The 21230-nt window shown below is 47.4% G+C and overlaps 1 protein-coding gene across 9 annotated transcripts in view; it reads right to left on the bottom strand.

Annotated features, from left to right (window-relative positions):
• The window catches only part of SLCO3A1 (solute carrier organic anion transporter family member 3A1), an 829245-nt gene that overhangs the window by 249497 nt on the left and 558518 nt on the right, over positions 1–21230 (bottom strand). For all 9 annotated transcript variants that reach the window (XM_078326842.1, XM_078326843.1, XM_078326840.1 and 6 more), the window contains one exon: positions 12984–13449. In XM_078326842.1, the coding sequence (XP_078182968.1) occupies positions 12984–13449 (466 nt within the window). The remainder of the gene's footprint in view (positions 1–12983; positions 13450–21230) is intronic.

Raw genomic sequence — 21230 nt, 5'->3', positions numbered from 1 at the left:
AGAACGTCCCAGACCCATGAGACTTCTTCTGGCCTAGAAACACCTCACCATTTCCTACTAGACTGCTAACATGACAAAGCACCCCAGGTATGTACGATACTGATAAACAGCTGTATACCTATTTGGGTAGCTGGGGCGAGTCACTTTTCAGACTTAGTGTGACATGCTTGGGGCCCTATATAATCCTGGTGTGGATTTAATCATGCCTGGGAGTGGTGGAGGGCAGCATGCAATGGGAAAGACAGCCCGTTGGGATAATGGAGGCCAGACTGAGATTGTAGCTTGGGCCTTGTCACACACGAACCATGTGACTCTGAACAAGTTGCTTAAGCCCCATCAGCTTCAGTTGCTTTATCTATACAGTAAGAATAACAGCCTCTATCTCCTTGGGATTTATAGGAGGGAGTGAGAGTGTATGCAAAATACTGGTTGTCTGTGTGTCGCACAGCTGTGACACCACCAATGGGAGCCAGTGCATTCAGTGATAGTATCGTCACTATTCAAAGTCACCTGTGCTTAATGCACTTGTCTAAATAGGCAGACAGGCTTAAACTGTCTTCATGATAGGAACTAATCCTAATATTTAACACACAACCAGTAACAAGGCCAATATTAAAAAATAAAATAAAAGGACCAAGGTGGGAGACATTTTCCTCTGCGTGTGGACTAATGGCCTTTTTTATCTTGTCTTGGCACCAGGATCACAGGTATAACATGTCCTTCCATCAATTGGTAGCTCTACCTTGATGAAGATAAGGCTCTTTGCCCATGATACAAATGCACAGTCTGAGGCCAGGGTTGGTGAAATGATTTAGAGCTAATAACAGACACCACCAAGTTTCAAAAGGTTTCAGTGTCCGTACACAATTTGAGAATCTATCAGATCCTCACTGTGTTAATGAGACCTCTTGCTGGGAATCCAAATTCCCTTTGTAAACTCCATTAACAACACACAAGGCAGGTGGGCAAATGGGAATGTTCTTATGGTAACAGCTTCTTGCCCAGAAAGGGAAGCAGTGAGAAATCACACCATTGGCCCCAGTTGCTTGGAACATTAGAGAGGGAAAGGGAGAAAAGTATCTCTCCTTGGAGAGACACCAGAATGAGTTCAACGCCAATCCTCCCTCAGCCTCCCTATACCCGAACTAGGAGGCCACAGCATAAAATAGGAGGTTTCTCAAATGCACCAACTATCCCAAAAAAGGTTTGCCAATAAAAAGTCTGCCCAGTTCATTCACGTCCCCAGAATTGTCTAGTCCCTCAAAACTTTCTGCCTTGTTTGTTTTCAATTGTCCCAAGAGTGAGTCTTTTTCTTAATAAGAACACATGGAAAATTTTGACTTTGAGAGTTCAGATTCTATTAATGATCCAAGTGCCGTTTTAAAATGTTTTTGCTTTTAGAACAGAAAAAAAAAAAGTTTTGATTTTCCTATCTGTGCATCAGTTCAAACCAGCCCAGAAAATCTGCTGAATATTACCCAAAACACCCACGGTTAGGCTGAAAGAAGGGATGGAAAATTTCAGCCGCAAAGGAATTTTAGGGGGAGTGGAGGGCTGAGGGGTGTCCCCAGTGCCACTGAGAATGCATTCTGACTTTTCACCCACAGTGGCCTAAGTGAGGCTTAGATGCTTCCTGTTCTAAGCACAGTGCCTCTCCAGGGTGCAAAACCAGCTAAGAGCTGAACAGTGAGCAGCACTCCAGTCTCTAAATGCCATCTGTCACTCCATTCAGCCTATCTCACCTCAACTAGCTCGACTTCTCTCCCCGAAAGTTGCCTGTCACCGAAGTCTAACATTAGGACTTTATATGGTTTTAACCTTTTTTGGGTCATGAACCCCATTCAATCCAGTAAAAGCTTTCTGCCCTGGGTACACACACACACAAATCTCCACATAATTTGAAAAGGTTATGGCCCCAATCCCTGCAAAGCACATCAAAGAACCTTTAGCTTCAAGTAGCCAGCAGTGTGACTCCTGACATTCTTAAATCAAATTCTTGAATCTGAGCACTAATACACCTCAATTTTGATGAGTCTCCATTAGCCACCCAAGCTTTGGTATATTTCTCTATTATATGCACTAAAATAAGCACACACACACACGCACGCGCGCGCACATACACACACACACACACACACACACACACACACACACACACACACAGCTTGGCAGTAACGAATTGGCAAAGCCAAGCTGGGAATGAAACATATTCATTTATTGAGCTTGTTCATTCCTGACAATACGAAGTCATCTCAGGGAGTTAAGGTAGCTTTGGCAATTGCAGTCACGTACAAGAGCCAGGGTTGGTTATATTTTCTCCATGCAGGAAACAGAGCCATTGAATAAACTGAGCATGCTCCGCACGCTCCTGCCCACAGTGAAGGGTGCTGTTCAACACTGCCTGTTCTGCACAAAGCCTGCCAACAGGTTATTTTTACATACTTTTGTTTGTTTTTGATAGGCAGGGAGAAAGGTGGAGAGGGGACATTGCTTTTGGCTTCTAAGTCCTGTAACTTCAATGCCTCTGAAATAATAAAATGAAGAGCTAACCCCTACACTTTCAAGCTAACCCCTTTTATTTTATGCATAGGGTCAGGGGTTCTTCAGAGTCTCATGAGTGGTTATCTTTGTACTATGAAAGAACTAGCACTTTGAGCAGAAAGCAACTGCCTTACCTGAGTTTCCCTGAACTCTATCCCTGTTCAAAGATGCTTGGTTATACCTCAAGAGGGAAGAAGCAAGCCAGACCAAGTCCTACATGACAGGACAGGGCACTCGAGCTTGATGAGACAGAAACCTACCTGCTGTAGATGTTGCAAAGCATAATTTATATACCAAGTACCTAGGACTCCAAGGGCTAGATGCTAACTTCAAGCACGGCTGGATCTAGGAAGCCCTTTTGCTCTCCCTTTTCTCTGGTCTACTTTTCTCTGCAGGCAAGTTCATTCATTCTTAGGCAAGTGCTCTGCAGGTGGCAGCAGTAACAGGCACTGGAATTTCTGGGTATTCCGGAGTTCTTTCCTATAAGAAAAGGTGGTCCATTTCTCTCACCTCATAGTGGACTCTGATTGGCCCACTTCAGGGGCCTATCACTGTAGACTGCTGTAGACCTTCTCTGTGTCACAATTGGATGTGCCTGGACTGACCACATGGCCACTCTGTAGCCCACAGCAACCACCTAAGATGGGAGTGGTAGCTCCCAGTGAAAAAAACAAGGTACTGGACAGACAAAATCAAATACCCACAAGAGACGCTTCCGTGAAGCATTTTAACACTAAAACATTATCTAGCAATGAAGAAGTCACTTCCCATTAAGGAGAAGACCCATTAACCTCAAATCCCAGTGTTAACAACAGCAAACTGCAGAGCTTAACAGAAACCAAACTCTTCACGCCATCTCCTCTCACAGAATGCTTCTCGCAGGTGAAAAGGACGAAAAGAAAATGAAGCCAAGATCATTTTCTCTTAGAAAAGTAAACGGCCTTTAAACCAAAGAGAAACAATATGCACGTTATTAGAGGAAATGTCTCAAAATCTTTTTTAAGAGCAATACCTGCGCTGCAGTTGAAAAGCGGGTAAGAAGGGGGTGTCTTCCCCAGCCAGGTGCAGTCAGGGAGCAGGGTTTGTGAAGCAGGAACCAGCAGGAGTCTTTGACATCCTTCTGGAAGGAAAATCCGTCCACATGGACTTTTACCTTTCTCCAGGTCCCCCTGGACCTCTCTGGCCCTATTTCCTGCTTATCAAACACTTCAGTGCTATGTTCTAAAGTTTCTTCACAAAGATGTTGGCGCACATGCAGTAAATATCCATAGACCCCAACCAGCTCCAAATAGCGTTGGTTTATGTATCCCAAACTTCTCTTCAGGAAACCTTGAAATGTGCTTTTCTTCCGCTAGCCATGTTAAGCATGGGAAAAAGCTTTCACTTCTTTCCAGTTCTGGGAATCCCTGTCATTGTGAGGCAGTGAGCAAGGCGTCAGTGGGAGTGGATCCACTCACCTCTGCCATGCTGGCCTGTGTTTGGCAAGATTCCCCATCCCCTTCCTCCAAATCCAATACCCCTGATTTTCAGAACCACAGCAAAGAACACTTTATTCAGGCTATGGCATTCATTCACGTGTGTGACAGCTTTCTTTTCTTTTTGGGGGGGGTGGGGTAACTGGAGGGGACAGAATCCTGCTCTGTCACCAGGCTGGAGTGCAGTGGTGCAATCTCTGTTCACTGCAACCTCTGCCTTCCGACTTCAAGCAATTCCCCTGCCTCAGCCTCCCGAGCAGTTGGGAGTACAGGCGCGTGCCACCACGCCTGGTTAATTTTTTTTATTTCAGTAGAGAGGGGATTTCACCATATTGGCCAGGATGGTCTTGATCGCCTGACCTTGTGATCCGCCCGCCTCAGCCTCCCAAAGTGCTGGGATTACAGGTATGAGCTACCACGCCCAGCCTCCTTTCTTTTTTCTTATTTATTTGCAACTCAAAAGATGAATGCAATTTGAAATTGATGGTCTGGAGCAAACAGCCCACCATGGCAAGCTACTGTGTGTGATCGAGCTACTGTGTGTTCAAGCTAGGCTAACCAATTTTGACTTACAAAGGCCTTGGAGAAGATTTCATTGAGCTGGCAACTCAATTCACTCACAAAATATGGATTTCCCATCTCTCTTAAAAATCAGAAGATGTAGAAACACTCTGCATTTCCACAGAGTGACAATTGGCAGAAGACAAGGCAAGGACCTGGTCCCCAGTGTCCACGTTGGCAGAGCCCCTTAAGATTGTGACCCCTAAGCGATGGGGAAGGGGACTGCAAAACAAGAATGCCATCACCCATAGCCAGCCCAAAGCCTGCCTGCACGGCACTCCTGGCCTCACTCATTTATCTTTTGGGAAAACTCACCACAAGGCCAGGAGGCTGGCTTTCAGCTCACATGGCATCTATCGGAAATAGTATGAGCTTTTACAGTTTTCAGCGAACACAGACAAGGCTAAAGCCACAAAGAATCATCACCTCAATGCCCAACTAGCCACGGCCAGCATTTCCAGATTGACAACCGGAATTACCTAAAATGATCTAAATGCAACTACTGAAAATGTTCTATATTGTTTATGACACAGGAAAAACTTTACAATATGCCAACTGATAAAAAGCAGGTTTACTTATAGCACGGTTTTAACTAAGCGAAACTATACACAGAGAAAAAAGGCTGGAATCAAACATGCCTAACTACTGACAATAATTTTCTATTGGTATCTGGATTGCATATTATTTATGTTTTCTTAATACATTTTTGTCTCGATGTTACTAAAACAAGAATACATTCTTTTTAAAAATTTGAGCCAATATGCTTCCATATTAAGAAGCAACATGCTAGAATCCAGAAAGCCAATCTATACATCACACTGGGCAATGACCGAACTCCGGGGTGCCTCCAAAGTAAGACAGACTGGCTCTCCTCCTGCCTGGGGCAGGGCTAGCAATTCATGTACTCTGGACGAGCCACTGGAGGGGGTCTTCCAGAAAAGAGGAGCCCTGCTGGTTTAATTCAGGCCTATAGAGTTTGGTATTCTCAGCTCTACAAAATGGATTACATCCCAGGCTGAAAATCAGCTTCCAAGGGCTCTTGTCAGAAGACCTGCCTCTATGTTTAAACAGGTCAGTCATGTATCCACCTGTGCCTTCATTTCTACATCTGGAAATGGAGATGCTATGCCCATAAGGATGAACAGGGCAGCATTTACTGATCCCCACCATATACAGGATACCTGACATTCCGGGAAAGCCTGGCCAGGAAGACCAGACCATGTTACTGAGAAGTCAAAAGTCTCAGGGCAACTGGAAATTCATCCAAAACCCAGGAGTTGTGGAAGGGCCAGGATTTGAATTTCAAGACTCTTGGGCTCCAGAGCCCAAGGAGTCTTGTCCAAGGTCACCCAGGCAGCAACCACAGCAGTGATGGCATGAACCACAGGGCATGAGTTATGAGTGGCTGCAAATGAATGAGAAACACTTCTCAGCCCAGGCAATATATGAAAGCGCCAGATAAGAGCCGCAGGCTGTTTCCTAGCAGGTTGCTAAAAACACACTGAAAATGGCATGTGACCGGCAGCTGGGGAGGGGGAATGGACTACGGCCAAAACAAATTGACCACTTTCACAGGGCCATTTATTTTAGAAAAACAAATTAATGAAGGAAACTTCAATATCAGTAAAGTTGCAAGAATATAACAAGCAATGCTTGCTCCCGTGAGGGGTGGCTTTTTAATTATTTTTTCGGATGTACTGCAGTCACAGTATATTTGATCCATACACAATCCACTTTCTTTGGAGAGTCAAAACACATTTCACCCAACGTCAAGTTAAAATAAAAACTCATCAGAGGCAAAATAACTCTTTGCTCCCAGGGCTCTGAAAGGAAATTTGATTCCCTTTGGTTGCTGGCCAGTATTCGGGTGGCCTTTGTACTAAACAAACACTTGGCAGATGAAATCTGAGAATTATTCTCTTTGCATCATTAACGGATACACAGAGGGCTGCACTGGGTCTCATGAGAAGTGATACACAAAAAAAACATAACACATTTGTGTCTAATATGTGTGCTGCCTGAGCTGGAGCACTTGTTCTGTGTATTGAGGAAATAGCAAAGGCGCCCTTCTCAAACAACCTCTGTCCCCTGGCCAGCTCCCATTCTCTCCAGCACATCCATCCTCCGGAGAATCTGCCAGCCTCGTGTTTGTGTGTGTGTGTGTGTCTAACATGTATAACTCAAAATTATCTGGTTTTATCTTGATCCAAATCTGCATTTTTAAAAGTACATCAGCCATATTTGATACAACTGCACAGAACTATACACACACAAATGATCACATCTACAACTGGAGAAATCTCGGCCGGACACAGTGGCTCATGCCTGTAATTCCAGCACTTTTTGGGAGGCTGAGGCAGGCTTTAGCTTTAGATGCTCACCTCCACACCGCCTACCCGTGAAAGCTTAATACACTTCAGGCCAGGAGTTTGAGAGCAGCCTGGCCAACATGACAAAACCCTGTCTTTACTGAAAAATACAAAAAAAATAACCAGGCATGTGGGCAGGCAGCTACTTGGGGGGCTGAGGCATGAGAATCACTTGAACCCAAGAGGCAGAGGCTGCAGTGAGCCAAGATGGCTGGAGCCTGGGTGACAGAGTGAGACTTTGTCTCAAAAAAAAAAAAAAAAAAAAAAAAAATCTGGAGAAATCTGAATAAACTTTGTAGATGATAGCAATGTTAATTTCCTTGTGTTGCTACTGTACCATAGTTACCATGACACCTCCAAGAGGGGACACAGGATGAAGGATACGGGGGACTTTCCTGTATTTTGCCACAACTTGTGATTCTGTAATTTTTTAAAGTTCTTAAAAAAAACTGGGCTGGGCATGGTGGCTCATGCCTGTAATCTCAGCACTTTTGGAGGCCAAGACAGGTAGATCATGAGGTCAAGAGATGGAGACCATCCTGGCCAACATAGCGAAATACCATCTCTACTAAAAATACAAAAATTATCTGGGTGTGTTGGCACACGCCTGTAGTCCCAGCTGCTCAGGAGGCTAAGGCAGGAGAATCGCTTGAACCCAAGAGGCAGAGGTTGCGGTGAGCCTAGATTGCACCACTGCACTCCAGCCTCGGGAACAGACTGACAATACAAAGAAAAGAAAACACACTACTTTTGTTTAAGCCTCCCAGTCTGTGGTGTTCACTTAGGGCAGCAAACTCACATGATGTCGTATCACATCCCCCATTCATCTGGTTTTGTCCTCTGGTAATGAGCTCCCCAGCCCCTGGCATCCCTCTTACTGAGGAAGTGTGTTAAGCAGCCCCATCAAGCAAAGAGCAAAGGTCTTAGCCCAAAAGAGCTAAGCTTTAGATGTCCACCTCCCTCCCCCGCCTAACTGAAAGGTTGGTGCTCAGCTATTTGGGGAGTCATCAAAATATGGAAGAGGGATAGGAATTTTTCATGGTAGGTCCAGAGGGCAGAACCAGAACCAGTTGTAAGGAGGTCTATTTCCAACACAACATTAAAAACAAACTTCTAGTGGTTACTGTGATTCAAGAATAGAAAGAATAGCACGTGAAGGTGTGGTGTCCACATTGCTGGAAAGAGCGGAACAAAAGATGGAACAGATCAGCTGCTCCTGCCCAGATGTCTAAGGTCTGATTTGCTGCCATCTTGGCTCAAAGCACTACGAAACAGGCACAGCATCCTTCCAGAACCCAGAACTGAACGGCTAGCTAGAACCACCTTCCTCTCCAGACTTCCTCCAACTCTCCATTCCGGCTCTGACACGCACTCTCCATTTCAGCAGCACCTCCCTGCTCGGACTCCAGACACGCTGCTGTCTTCCCACCTTCCTGGCTCCCGCTGCGATTTTTCTGCCCAGGAGGCTTCGGGCTGTCTTGTGGAATGCCCCGATTTATACCAGACCCCTGGACCTCGCACCACCCTTAAGCTCCCATCCCGGTCTTGTGAGCAGATCCCAGACATACCTGGAATAAGTGTCACTTTCAGACCCAGAGCCCAGCCCTATCCAGCTAAATGAGCTTGGGTAAGTCACTCAGCTCACAGAACCACAGTTTACCTATCTCCTTTGTTTAAAACAACAAAAACTTAAGAAATCTGTGTGCAACTATAGAAAGCATTAACTATTATCCTACATATTCAGAAGGGAATGTTATATATGCAGCGATAATGTCACAGAATAGTATTTATTCTGTCACAAAGAAGTGCTCATGAAATATTAAGAGAAATGAAATTACAGAACACTGTTTATCATAAACACATTTTCTTAGCGAAAAGCATACTCATGCAGAAAAATTAGAATTATGTATACTATAAAGCTACTAGCAAATATTCTCTAATTTTCCTTTTTTTACATATTCTAAATTGTAAATGATGACGATGTAATGTTTCTGAACTAGAAATAAAGTTATGTAGAAATCTTTACTACTCCTATTTTACCTTTTCCTCCTCGAAAAAGCTGGCAGCTTAATGAAAGGGCCCAGTATGTCCATTACATCATCCTACTCACACTTTCATAAAAAGCAAATACGACTGTGTTTTGAACTGAGAGAAACAGAAGGACAGCTAAGAAAAGTGGGCCAATGGAAGGTCACAACATGGAGCTACAGGCGTGACTAGACTCCCAAAGAACAAATTCTCGGACCCCAGGAGGCGCCAAGTGGTCTCCAGTGCCACCCTGCCCATGCTGTCACTCTAGGAACAAAGAGTGCCACGTGCCACCCACGGGTCACCGTCTGGCTGCCCTGTGAGGCTGGGTGCCGTGGCGGTGAAAGCCTGCCAGCAGAGCCGGGTCCCCATTCATCCAGTTTTGTCCCTGGTAATGAGCTCCCTCGGCTCCCTCCCACAGTGGAAAGGACTGGCCGAAGACCAGTGCCAGCCACAGGAGCCCCTCGTGAACAGCCCATCCAGGAATCCAGGCGTCTGGCAGCGGCTTAGCCACAAGAGGCCAAAGCAAGTAAGTCATTTCAGTGGAAAATGTCAGCTTGATTCAAGATGGAATGCTTCACTTTTCCCCCGACTGTAGTGGAAGCTGTGACGCGGCCACTGATGTACAAACAGTACCCATCTAGAGATCCACTATGCAGGCAACCAGGGTAGGTATCATCACCACTGACCTGCGGCCTGGAGCATGTGAGTCGATCATTCTCTTCCCTGCTGACACCCACAGGGAGGGCTCAGCCTGAAAACACTCTTGTGTTTTACACACACCTTATTTATAATCCTTTCAATCCCCATCATAGTATCACACTTTAGGCCTATGACCAGCCAGCTGGCTGTGGTCCCCTCTCTAGACCAGCTCTGCAGGAGCTGGAACCAGGGGCACAGGTCTTCTTCCTCCTAAATGGATACACGTTTACACCTACAGTCCCAGCATTCGTCCCTTGAGACTTTCCTCCTCTTCAGGGAGTTAAGAGGCCAGAAATCTGTCTCAATCATGTTCAACGGGCTACCCCCAAATACTCTCTGAAGGAAAGTTAAGTGGCTTCAGAAACTAGTGCCATGTTAGAGGAGATAAACTCTGAAATATTCTCACTACCACACATACTTTTGTGTAACTGGTACAATAAATCAATGAGCCGGTTATGCTTTGCATATGTTATGATCTTAAATTATACCTGGAAAATAAGCCACATATAGAATAAAAGGCCATCTAGTGAGGCCAGTCTAAGCAAAAGACTTGTCCTCTCCTGCTCCATGTAAACACAAACCCACAAAATCAGTGCAGAGACACAAAACTATCATCTCCACAGCCTGTGCTACGATGCTTTGGAATCTGGTCCTAGGTAACAAAGCTACCAAGATGTCCATACATCATGCAAAAAGAAACTCCCCCAACTCAGACTTATCATAGAGGAACAGGGTAACCAAACAGAAATTTGGCTGAATCATTCTTCCTACCAAAGACTCAATGCAAATCCCATAGATAAGGCCTCAGAATTCAAGAAGGCCTCCCGCCTCAAAGGATCAGCCCTACTTTCCATGTCTGCCCCTCCTACACCCCACTGTCCCGAACCAAAGTCACCATAAAGCTTTTGGCACCAACCAAACCTCACCCCTTCTGGGGAAACAGCACAGCTTACCTCATCAGGAGATACTTCCAAAAGAGGGTTCAGTTACTACAGCTGGAAGCCCCAAGAAGCGATATAGCATAGTTGGGACTTCAGGGGTGATTCTGGGGAGAAATTCTTCTACTAGATTCTATCAGCAGAGTCAACAACTCAGGTTTTCACCCCCTATTTCATTCCCTGTGCTCTGATTTGTCTACTTCCTGTTACTGCTACCGGAAAACAACTCTCCCAGAGTCCTAGGGTGACATCAGTCAAATCAGAGGGTGGACTTCAGGAGACCGTTGTGGCTACATGCTGTAGTCCACTTCCTGGTGTGCAAAAACTCACATGGAGTGGCTTTTACTCAAGCTTTAAGGCAACGACAGAAAAACAATTACCTTCGTCCCCTCCTCCACCATACCCATGCTCAAGTGACCAGGGAAACTCCTAACCGTCTCTGGCCCGAGCCGTTTTCTCTTCCACCTTGTTCCATAAGTAGGCGGTGACTAGGCTCACCTGGTGCTCCATCCTCTGAACGGAGAGGCACGTTCCTTCCACCTTTCCTGCCCAGAGCCTGCTGGCAGATAGCCAGAACATCCACTTACAACATACACATTCAGTAAATGCATCCACTCCAAAGCTGAGCCGGAAAGACAGAGAGAAAAAAATCTGCATTCTGTGTGTCCTGCATCCAAGCCGTCTTATCTTAGAAAGCTTGAAGCTTGACAGATAGGAAACTCTATGCCAAGTTCAGTTCAAATTCTATTTTCACTCAAACCCCCATAATGTAATTAACTTTCCACCTCAAGGCACGCTGCTTTGGGGAGGAAAGCTTCCCTGGGTAGAGGTAATTTTTTCAAAGCTTAGCACTCAGTGACCGGGGATGTGTCAGAACAATACAGCAGCTGACAGGAGACAAAACTAGACAAGGGCTGGAGATGTTGGGCTGGCCAGCCCTCATCCTACACACAGCCAGCCAACAGAGCCCGCAGCAGCGACTGAAAACACTGCCAGCCACATGAACTTGTCTCTCGGATGCTACTTGACCCCCACCCAGAGGTGGCTTCCATCTTTCCAGCATAAAACATCCAAACTATGACCGTGGAAAATGACTTTTCAAAACACAAATACCTTATTTCTCTCTAAATACCCAATTCCCATGAATACCTCTGTTATTTGAGAAAATGACCGGAAGTCATCCACCCTGAATTATGCCAAATGCTGACAAGGCCGTCACCTCTCCTTTTGAGCTGTGATGGAACAATGACGACCAGGACTTTGTTTCATTTTGAGGTGAAGTCTTGCTCTGTCACCAGTCTGCTCAATGCAACCTCCGCCCCCTGGGTGCAAAGAATTCTCCTGCCTCAGTCTCCCCAGTAGCTGGGACTATAGGCACGCACCACCACACCTGGTTAATTTTTATATATTTAGTAGAGATGGAGTTTCACCATGTTGGGCAGGATGGTCTTGATCCATCTCTTGACCTCGTGATCCACCCACCTGGGCCTCGCTGGGATTACAGGTGTGAGTCACCGCCCCTAGCCAGAACATCATTTTGATTCTTAAAATCTGGAGTTTCCAATGTGTAGACCCCCAAGTGTATCTATTTTCAATCAAAGCTCCGTAATATAATTAACTTTCCACCTCAAGGCACACTGCTTTGGAGAGGCATAAAGCTTCCCCGGGTAGAGGTAATTTTTTCAAAGCCTAGCACTCAGTGACCGGGGATGTATAAGAACAATACAGAGTGGCTGACACGAGAAAGCAAAGTCTCCAAACACACCCCAAAAAGACCAAATAAACATACAACTCCTCCTGATCATGTTTTCCCATTAACTGTGTTAGTGGTCTAGCCCCATGGAGCTCAAATTCGGTTGCATATGAGAATCACCTGGGAACGTTTAAACTTCTCAAAGCCCAAGTTGCACCCCCAGGCATGAGTGTTTTTCAAGAACACGAGGCGTGCAGCGAAGTCTGAGAACCAGTACTTGGGCAAAATCAGAGTCCATCAGCCCACCTTTTTTGAGACAGAGTCTCACTCTGTCCCCAGGCTGGAGTGCAGTAGCACAATCTCGGCTCACTGCAACCTTGCCTCCAGGTTCAAGCGATTCTCCTGCCTCAGCCTCCGGTGTAGCTGGGACTACTGACTTGTGCCACCACACCCAGCTTTTTTTCTTTTTTTCTTTTTTTTTTTGTATTTTTAGTAGAGAAGAGATTTCACCATGTTAGCCAGGATGGTCTCATGTCCTGACCTCATGATCCGCCGGCCTCGGCCTCCCAAAATGCTCAGATAAAAGGCGTGAGCCAGGGCACCCGGCCTGGCCCACCCCTCTATCCACCGTCAACACACCCTAGTCTCTTGCCAACGCGGATGGGGCAGTTCCTACCTATGTAGAGAGAGGAGTCCTTCCTCCGCACGTGGTCGTCGATGTAGGAGACCCCCAAGGGCTGCACGGGGGTAGCACCGATGCCCAGGAGCACCTGGGCCCCAATGAGCAGCAGGTACATCATGTTGGTGGCAGTCCGGTTACGGCAAATGAGGTCGGGGTCCGGCCCCTCGTCGCCGCCCGAGCCGTTGGCAGCGCAGAAGTCCCGGCCCTCGGCGCCCCAGCGGATCTCGCCCGCCTCGTACTTGTACTGGTGGGTCAGGAACTCGGGCAGCGCCGACAGCAGCGCGCCCAGAGCCATGACGATGCCGCCGCAGCCAATCAGGCGAGGCCGGTGACCGCGCGCCCCGAAGTAGCTCACGAACAGAATGAGCGCCAGGTTCCCGATCTCGAAGCTGCTGGCGATCACACCCACGTCTGCGCTCTGCAGGTTGAACCTGCGCTCCAGGGTGGTCAGGACGCTCACCTGAGGGGGGCAAGAAGAAACGTCACAGCCAATCCAAGGACATGCTCAGGAGGCCTCTCCTTCCCTCCGGAACCCTCCCACCTGGCCTCCCCGCCAGGAGCAAAAAGGCAGCTGTGTAAATGCCTTTTTACCTGGCGAATCAGAAAGACGTTTATTTACTAGCATATCTCTAATTCAACGGTTAACAAATTCACTTTCCCAGGAGCAACAATGCTTTTCCTGGCACCTAAAAGGTTCTATGTCTTCCGGAAACACTGGTTTCTCAACCCCACAAACCTCCACCCCAGATAGCCCGTGAAGTCTTATAGAAGTCCTGAGGTCTGCGGTATGCATACACTCCCAGAGATACTATGGACAAAGTCTATGGCAGGAAGACAGCGGAGCCAGGGCATTTTCAGCAGGAGGTTAGCAAAGAGTACCTGCCCCCCGCCTCAAAATAAAAACAAACTTAACAAAACTTAGCTGGGCAAAATGGACAAGCTAAATGAGCCCAGCGGGGTAATCACTTGCTCTTTGCTTCCTTCTGGAAATTTCCAAACAATGTACATTTTCCTGGAAGCCATGAGGTTAATACACCCGTGAATGTTCTAAGCACTATGACCCTGCCAAATGCCCTCCAACCTAATATTACGATTTCCTCCGGTTTTCATATTCTTGTCGGCCCTGCGTTTGTTTAACAAACATATAACAAACAGAACACCTGCTGCTTGCCAGGCAATGCTCTGGACTCAAGAGGAAAGCGAGGAAGAAAGGACATCTGGCCTGAAGAGGCCATCTAGCAAGAAGGTACACATGTACCCAAGAATATGAGTTATTCATCGTCCCTTTGTGCAGGTGAGATGTGTGACGCAAACCTCGCATTCAGGGGGCCACAAGGAGACGCATTCTTACAGGGCTTCTTGAAGTGGCAAGAAAATGAGATAGCTACCCTCTCCTGCTGTGTGCCAGTTCCATGCAGAGTGCTGTGAGCAAGACAAGGGTCCTCTGTCATGGGAGATCTAACAGCTGAATGAGGTCCTGGCTGAGCAGGGAAAAACACTTCAGGCAAAGGGCCAAAAGAGGGATGGCATGATTTCATCAAGGAAGAGAAAATAGTTGGGGCCTGGAGCAGTGGCTCACACCTGTAATCCTAACGCTTTGGGAGGCCCAGGTGGGCAGGTCATTTGAGGCCAGGAGTTGGAGACCAGCCTGGCTAACGTGGCAGAACCCCATCTCTACTACAAGTACACAATTTAGCAGGGCGTGCTGGTGACTGACTATAATCCCGGCTCACGAGGCTGAGGCAAGAGAATTGCTTGAACCCAGGAGGTGGAGGTTGCAGCGAGCCAAGCTTGTACCACTGCACTCCAGTCTGGGCAACAGAGCGAGATCTAGCTGAAAGGAAAGGAAAAATGAAAAAGGAAAGGAAAAGAAAGGAAAGAAGGGAAGAAAGGAAAGGGAAAGGAGAAAGAAGTCAGAAAGGAGGGGTGAGGACAGATGAATTTAGACAATGCCAAGCAATTAGGTAGAGAGAATGCAAATCGTGGAGGGCAAAACCTTGTTTGAACCCTGTTATTTCCGTAGCTCTGTGTCCTCGGTCAAGTTACTCAACCTCTCCCAGCCTGGATTCTATGAAACAGCAGTCATAATATCCAGCCAGCAGGAGGGAGGTGAAGATTGGAAATCACGGATGAGAAGTCTGCTAGCACAGAGCAGCTCTCCCATCCTATGTGGCAGAGGCTTTGGGGCCAGAATACATGGGTCCAACCTGACTCTGGCTGCCCTTGTCCAAGTTACTTTGCACTTCAGTTTCCCCATATGTAAAAGGGGCAAAAGGGGCTGCCTCATGAGCTGGTGTCAGGAGTCAACCACACACATGTGTAAATGCTTGTGAAAGGTCAGCTATAACCATTATCATTATCATTTATTGTGAGCACCTGAGAACAGCAAAGGTTTTACTAGCATAAGGGTCAAACCAGGTGTGGTGAATGGAGGGTGGATGAAGCCCAGCAGAGAAGACAGCTGGGCCTTTATTGAGAGAGGGCAGCAGAAAAGGCCATGTGAACACAGTGGCAACGGAAATGAACAGGAAAAGATGTCAGAAGCATTTTAGGGCAGAATTCTACTACAGGGAGAACGAGCTGGGTCTGCTGACCGACTGGGTGTGTCTGCGAAGGAAGGGTCCAAAAGGAGAGTCTTATGGATCTAACCTTCCTCCAAAGCTACAAATGTGGACACTGTTGTAGACATGCAGGCATCCGCCACCTCTGTGCAGTGTCCAGGTATGAGTGTCTATGCACATACAGATACCTGTGCTAATTAGCATGGCTCTATTCTATTTCCCTTTACTAAAAGAAAAAAACAAAAAACGCTGTAGCCAGATGATTCCTCTTAGCTTCATTTTCAAACCTACCTATTTAAACAAACTCCTTGAGCCAGTGGGTCTCGAGATTGGAAGCATTTGGGGAGCACTAAAAGTTTCAGAGGCCTGGTCCCACCAGGGAGGTTCTGACTGAATTGGTCTGGGGAGCAGCCTGGAGCCCTGGGATGCTTTCAAAGCTCCTAGGCGATTCTAATGGCAGTGAGCAGCACGGGGTGGGGGAAGCCACGACACCCACTACTGGGGTCTCTCCTTCAGCCCTGGCCTTGGGCAAGCTCTGCAGGGCAGGGCTATGACATCGGTGACACCCTCTAGCTCTGGCATTCTCATCGCAACTCCCGTTTCCATTGTGCTTTCTGGCCAAGTCAAGGCCAGCTTGCAACCTCAGCCCTAGTTATGCGATTAGATTGTTACTTTTAAAACACGAGGTATTTGCCGCTGTGGAGAAAAGAAGTTCAGCTAGTCTTGGCCTCATTCAAATGGCTTTCAAATACTCCCAAAGCAGTTCTGCCTACAGGGTCTGGCCAAGTAAAAACACATTTATTCTTTCCTCGTAACAAAGACAAACATACAAACAGGATGGAATAAGTGATCTACCAGAGATTTATAATACGTAGCACAATGTGGGAAGAAAAAGGAAGGCAGCTAAAGGGGGGGGGGCAGGGGGGGCAGGGGGGGCCGCTTTGGGGAGCCTTGCCCAGGCCTTTGTGTGAGTATTGAGAGAGGCCCAAAGGGGCCTGAATGCAAAAGCTGTAAAGGCCACGTCTGGGTGGGGTACTTCCTCTTCTCTGACCTTCCTCTTCTCAACAAGCCTACCCCTCTCCAAAAGATTAAAGAGTTTAAGTTATCTACAGACTGAAAATATCAGCTCCTTATTTCTCCAGTTCATAGAGACAGTGTCTCCTCATGTGGAAAAAGTGGGGATGCATAGAAATGCATCCAGAGGCTCACCTTCTGGAAAGTGCTAAAGTCATACAAAGGCCAACTGTGACTATGAGCACTAATCTTGAAAGGGAGAGCTTCCATCTGTGCTGCCGAAAGACAGGACATCCGAGGCCATGGCCAAGTACTCATGAGCCCGTCCTCACCTTCAAAAGGTGCCAACCAGGGGCAAGGTCATCAGGCATTCACTTAACAAAAAGCCACTTAGTCTTAGGGGCAGGCAGCAGCAAATCAGGGGCTCTCCCAGAGGTGTGCCCACCTTCTCACTCTGGCCTGGGTGGCGGGGACTTGACCTGAACTGAGATCACCTGAGCTTTTGCAAAACACCTGTGCTTGTCCTCTCATTAGAGAGTCACCTCTGGAGCGATGGCTGAAGCAGTCTGGCAGGTCTTCAGCTTTAGGACCCCACCATGGGGCTGGAGGGTAATAAAGTACGAAGAAGGGATGGAAGAGAAGCCATATCTCATTTTTGCTCTGATGCTTCATGATGTATACACAAGACAACAACAAATCAGAAACATGAAAAATGCTCCATTTCAGCAGGTGTGCTGTGTCATAAAATATCATGCAGGTGTGCACGCTGATGGTGACAGATAAGGTGACAGGAACACAGACAGCTGTGGGCAAAACAAAAAAATAATCAGTTCTTCTAGAAACAGATAACGCCCACGCCTCCAGCTCTTGTCCTGGCTCGCACCTGCTCTTTGCAGAGTGACCCACAGGGGTGACAGGAAGTGGTCAGTCTTTCCCTCCTTGACCTGTGGCATTTCACTGGGCTGCAAGGCCAGTCTGCATCAACAAATAAGTCACGCAAAGGTTCTGAAATGATGCTTTGTGGATTAGACCAGAGGCTAATGTTTTCACTCACTTAAAACACAATTTTGAGAAGACAGATTAATTATGCATGAGGCCATAAAACCCACTTGTGGCTTTTATGTGGCAGTGAACAATCCAGCCTGAGGACGACGCATGTGGAAGGGAATGACTATCTTTACTTAATGGGTAACAGGACTAATGGAGAAGGAAGTCTTGATAATTAGAGGAGGAGGAGCCACATGTGCAAGATGAAAAGGAAAGAGGAAGTGCCTTTATCCTGAACAAAGTGTATATGAAGTTAGTATGTAAGAAATACAGGATGGGCGGGGCACGGTGGCTCACTCCTATAACCCAGCACTTTGGGAGGCTGAGGCAGGCGAGTAACGAGGTCAGAAGATCAAGACCATCCTGGCCAATATGGTGAAACACCATCTCTCCTAAAATACAAAAAATGAGCCAGATGTGATGGTGTGCACTTGTAGTCCCAGCTACCCAGGAGGCTGAGGCAGGAAAATCACTTGAACCTGGAGGCAGAGGTTGCAGTGAGCCGAGATCACACCACTGCACTCCAGCCTGGTGACAGTTAGACTCCATCCGAAAAAACAAAAAGAATGCAGGATGTGTCAGGCTTCTACTATGATGATTCCAAAACACATCAGCTTGCATTTCAGAATGTCCTGGAGTAGTTGTTAAAAATATAGAGTTCCCAAACCCTGAGATAAAGCCAGGGGTCCCAGGTTTTATAAAGGCCCATGTGTCTGATACCCAGCTGGAGATGAGGACCATTGGCCATGCAGGCAACAGGCACATACTGACATTCTAGAACCATGTTTCTCGACCTTCACTGGCAGTAAAATTACCCCCAAAGGTTATGTGACTGCTGAACTCCAAGCCCAGAGTCTTTGATTCTGCAGGTGTGGGTGGGGTCTAGATTTTTCAATTTCTAATAAGCTACCTGGCGGTGCTGATGCTACCCATCAGAGGGCCCCACGTTGAGAACCTCTGCTCTACTGAACCTCCTCTTCTCCACAAGCCTACCCCTCTCCAAAAGATTAAAGAGTTTAAGTTATCTACAGATTGAAAATATCAGCTCTTCATTTCCAGTTCACAGAGACAGTGTCTCCTCATGTGGAAAAAGGGGGGATGCATTTCTGGGAGGCTCACCTTCTGGAAAGTGCTAAAGTCATGCAAAGGCCAACTGTGACTATGAGCACTTATCCTGAAAGGGAGAGCTTCGGTCTGTGTTGCCGTAAGACAGGACATCCGAGGCCATGGCCAAGTACTCATGAGCCCGTCCTCACCTTCAAAAGCTGCCAACCAGGGGCAAGGTTATCAGGCATTCACTTAACAAAAAGCCACTTAGTCTTAGGGGCAGGTAGCAGCAAATCTGGGGCTCTCCCAGAGGTGTGCCCACCTTCTCACTCTGGCCTGGGTGGTGGGGCCTTTACCTGAACTGGGATCACCTGAGCTTTTGCAAAATACCTGTGCTTGTCCTCCCACCTGCAAGCCTGGGCACCTGTATTTTACATCCATGCAGGAGAGGCATGTTCATGCGTATCAGGTGGCAGTGAGGTTGTGCACTCATGGATGTTTACACCAGAGCAGCCTGTTCCTATGAGTGTAAGTCTGGAGCAGGAGAGCATCGGGTTCCCATCTGGCTTGGCCAGCATTTGGTCAAGTCAATCTTCTTGAGCCTGTTTCCACAGCTGTGTGGTAGAGAGAACAATCCTCACTTCTGTGGACATTAATGAGGTCATACATCAGAGCAGCTGGCCCACAGTAGGCGCACACTAAAAAGCTAGCCACATCACTGGTGTGCATGCTGTAACTTCGCTTCAAATTCAATCCCACGCAGCCGAGTGCCTGCTCTGCGGGAGATGCAAGAAACAAGGATGATTAAGAGAGCGCACTGCCCTGTAGGGGTGTGTAGTCTGGGGACAGCAGAAAGAAACAGTCTAACAATGGCACAGCCTGCAACAGGGTAACACAGACGCAGAGGGTTCCAGAGACTGAGAATGTTCATTTGACTGTGTGTTGAGGAAACTATACCTGGAATGCAACAAGGAACAAGCAGGTTTTAATAGCTGTGGGACGGGAGGGGCTGCCACACACATTCCAAGAGCATAGATCAATGGTGTCAAGGAGGCTGGCAGAGGGAGAGTTTAGACCACCCCTGGGGAAAGGGAGGGGTAACGAGTGGCTTCAGAGAACTGTGAGAGAGTTGTTGGAGATAAAACAGGCTTGAAGGCCAGACGGAGGCTTTGATTAAGAGGTCAGTAGGGAGCCAAGGGAGGTTCTTGAGCAGGAGCCGCTCTTCTGCAATATTAACCTGGCACTGCCGTGCAGGGATGAGGGCTTGAGGAGAGACTGCCGAGGCAGCTGTTTCCACAGTGCTGGGGAGAGAGAGGCTTCCGCAGGTGAAGGCTGGTGTAACAGCAAGAAAGGCCCCTGTGAGAGAGCCACCTTAGAGGTCCCGCTCAGCAGAGGAGGCAGCTGATCAGAGGCATGGAACAAACAAGGTGGAGCCCAAAGGTCCCTGTGGAGGTCTCACCTGGCCCAGTCTGGAGCCTGAGTGAAGACAGAGAACAGGAGGCTCTGTGAGGCTGGGGGAGCCTGTGAGTGCAGTGTGGAGAGCCTGCATTTTTGAGCCCTTCTGCTGAGACGCAGCAGGAGTGACAGAGCTGAGCAGGCTCTTCCTGGGGAGCTTTGGGGAAGCTGTACCCTCAAACTGCACACTCCGCCGCAGGGCCCACACCCGGGAGCAGATGCTAAAAACAGTGCCAGAGATGTCAGCCTTGCTGTGGTCCTGCAAAGGACCTGTGGTTTTCCCAACAGGGGTTCCTGAGCAGGGTTTGGCATACTTTCTCAGTAAAAAGCCAGTCAGTAGATATTTAGGCCATAGGGTCACCATAGCAACTACTCCACTCCACCACACAAAAGCAGCATGCATGGACGATATATAACAAATGGAAATGGCTGTGTGTCAATAATACTTTACTGACAAAAACAGGCGGCAGGCCCAATTTGGTCCACAGGCCATATGTAGAATGCCAAACCCCTCATCTCCATAAATCCAGCTTGGGAAATCACACTATTCCCATGTGTGGCAGTACAAGCACTGGCCATTGATAAGTACATGAAGCACCCCAATTGCTGTAACAGAAAAGGCATCCCAGGGACAGCTTTAATCCAAGTTTTAAATTCCATTAAAGTAGTCTGCTCACGAGGTCAAGAGATCGAGACCAACCTGGTCAACAAGGTGAAACCCCGTCTCTATTAAAAATACAAAAATTAGCTGGGCATGGTGGTGCGCATCTGTAATCCCAGCTACTCGGGAGGCTGAGGCAGGAGAATTGCCTGAACCCAGGAGGCAGAGGTTGCGGTGAGCTGAGATCGCCCCATTGCACTACAGTCTGGGTAACGACAGCGAAACTCCATCTCAAAAAACGAAACAAAACAAAAAAAGTAGTCTGCAAGATAGCTTCAGTGTTCTGTCTGATGTGCCAAGGACATGCCTTCCTGTGGTAAAGTAGAAGAAAGAGGCTTAATCACCTATGCCCAGAAATCATTTCCCCACAATGAAGCAACAGCAGCAATAGTGAGAGGTTTTGTTTCTCATCCAGACAGCAGGTCTTGGAGTGAGTCATTTATGGTTCTAGGGAAA

The sequence above is a fragment of the Callithrix jacchus genome, chromosome 6, assembly GCF_049354715.1.
Source record: "Callithrix jacchus isolate 240 chromosome 6, calJac240_pri, whole genome shotgun sequence".
NCBI classification, from domain to species: Eukaryota; Metazoa; Chordata; class Mammalia; order Primates; family Cebidae; genus Callithrix; species Callithrix jacchus.
The sequence above is the reverse complement of the archived record's forward strand: the minus strand, read 5'-3'. Positions and strand labels throughout refer to the sequence as shown.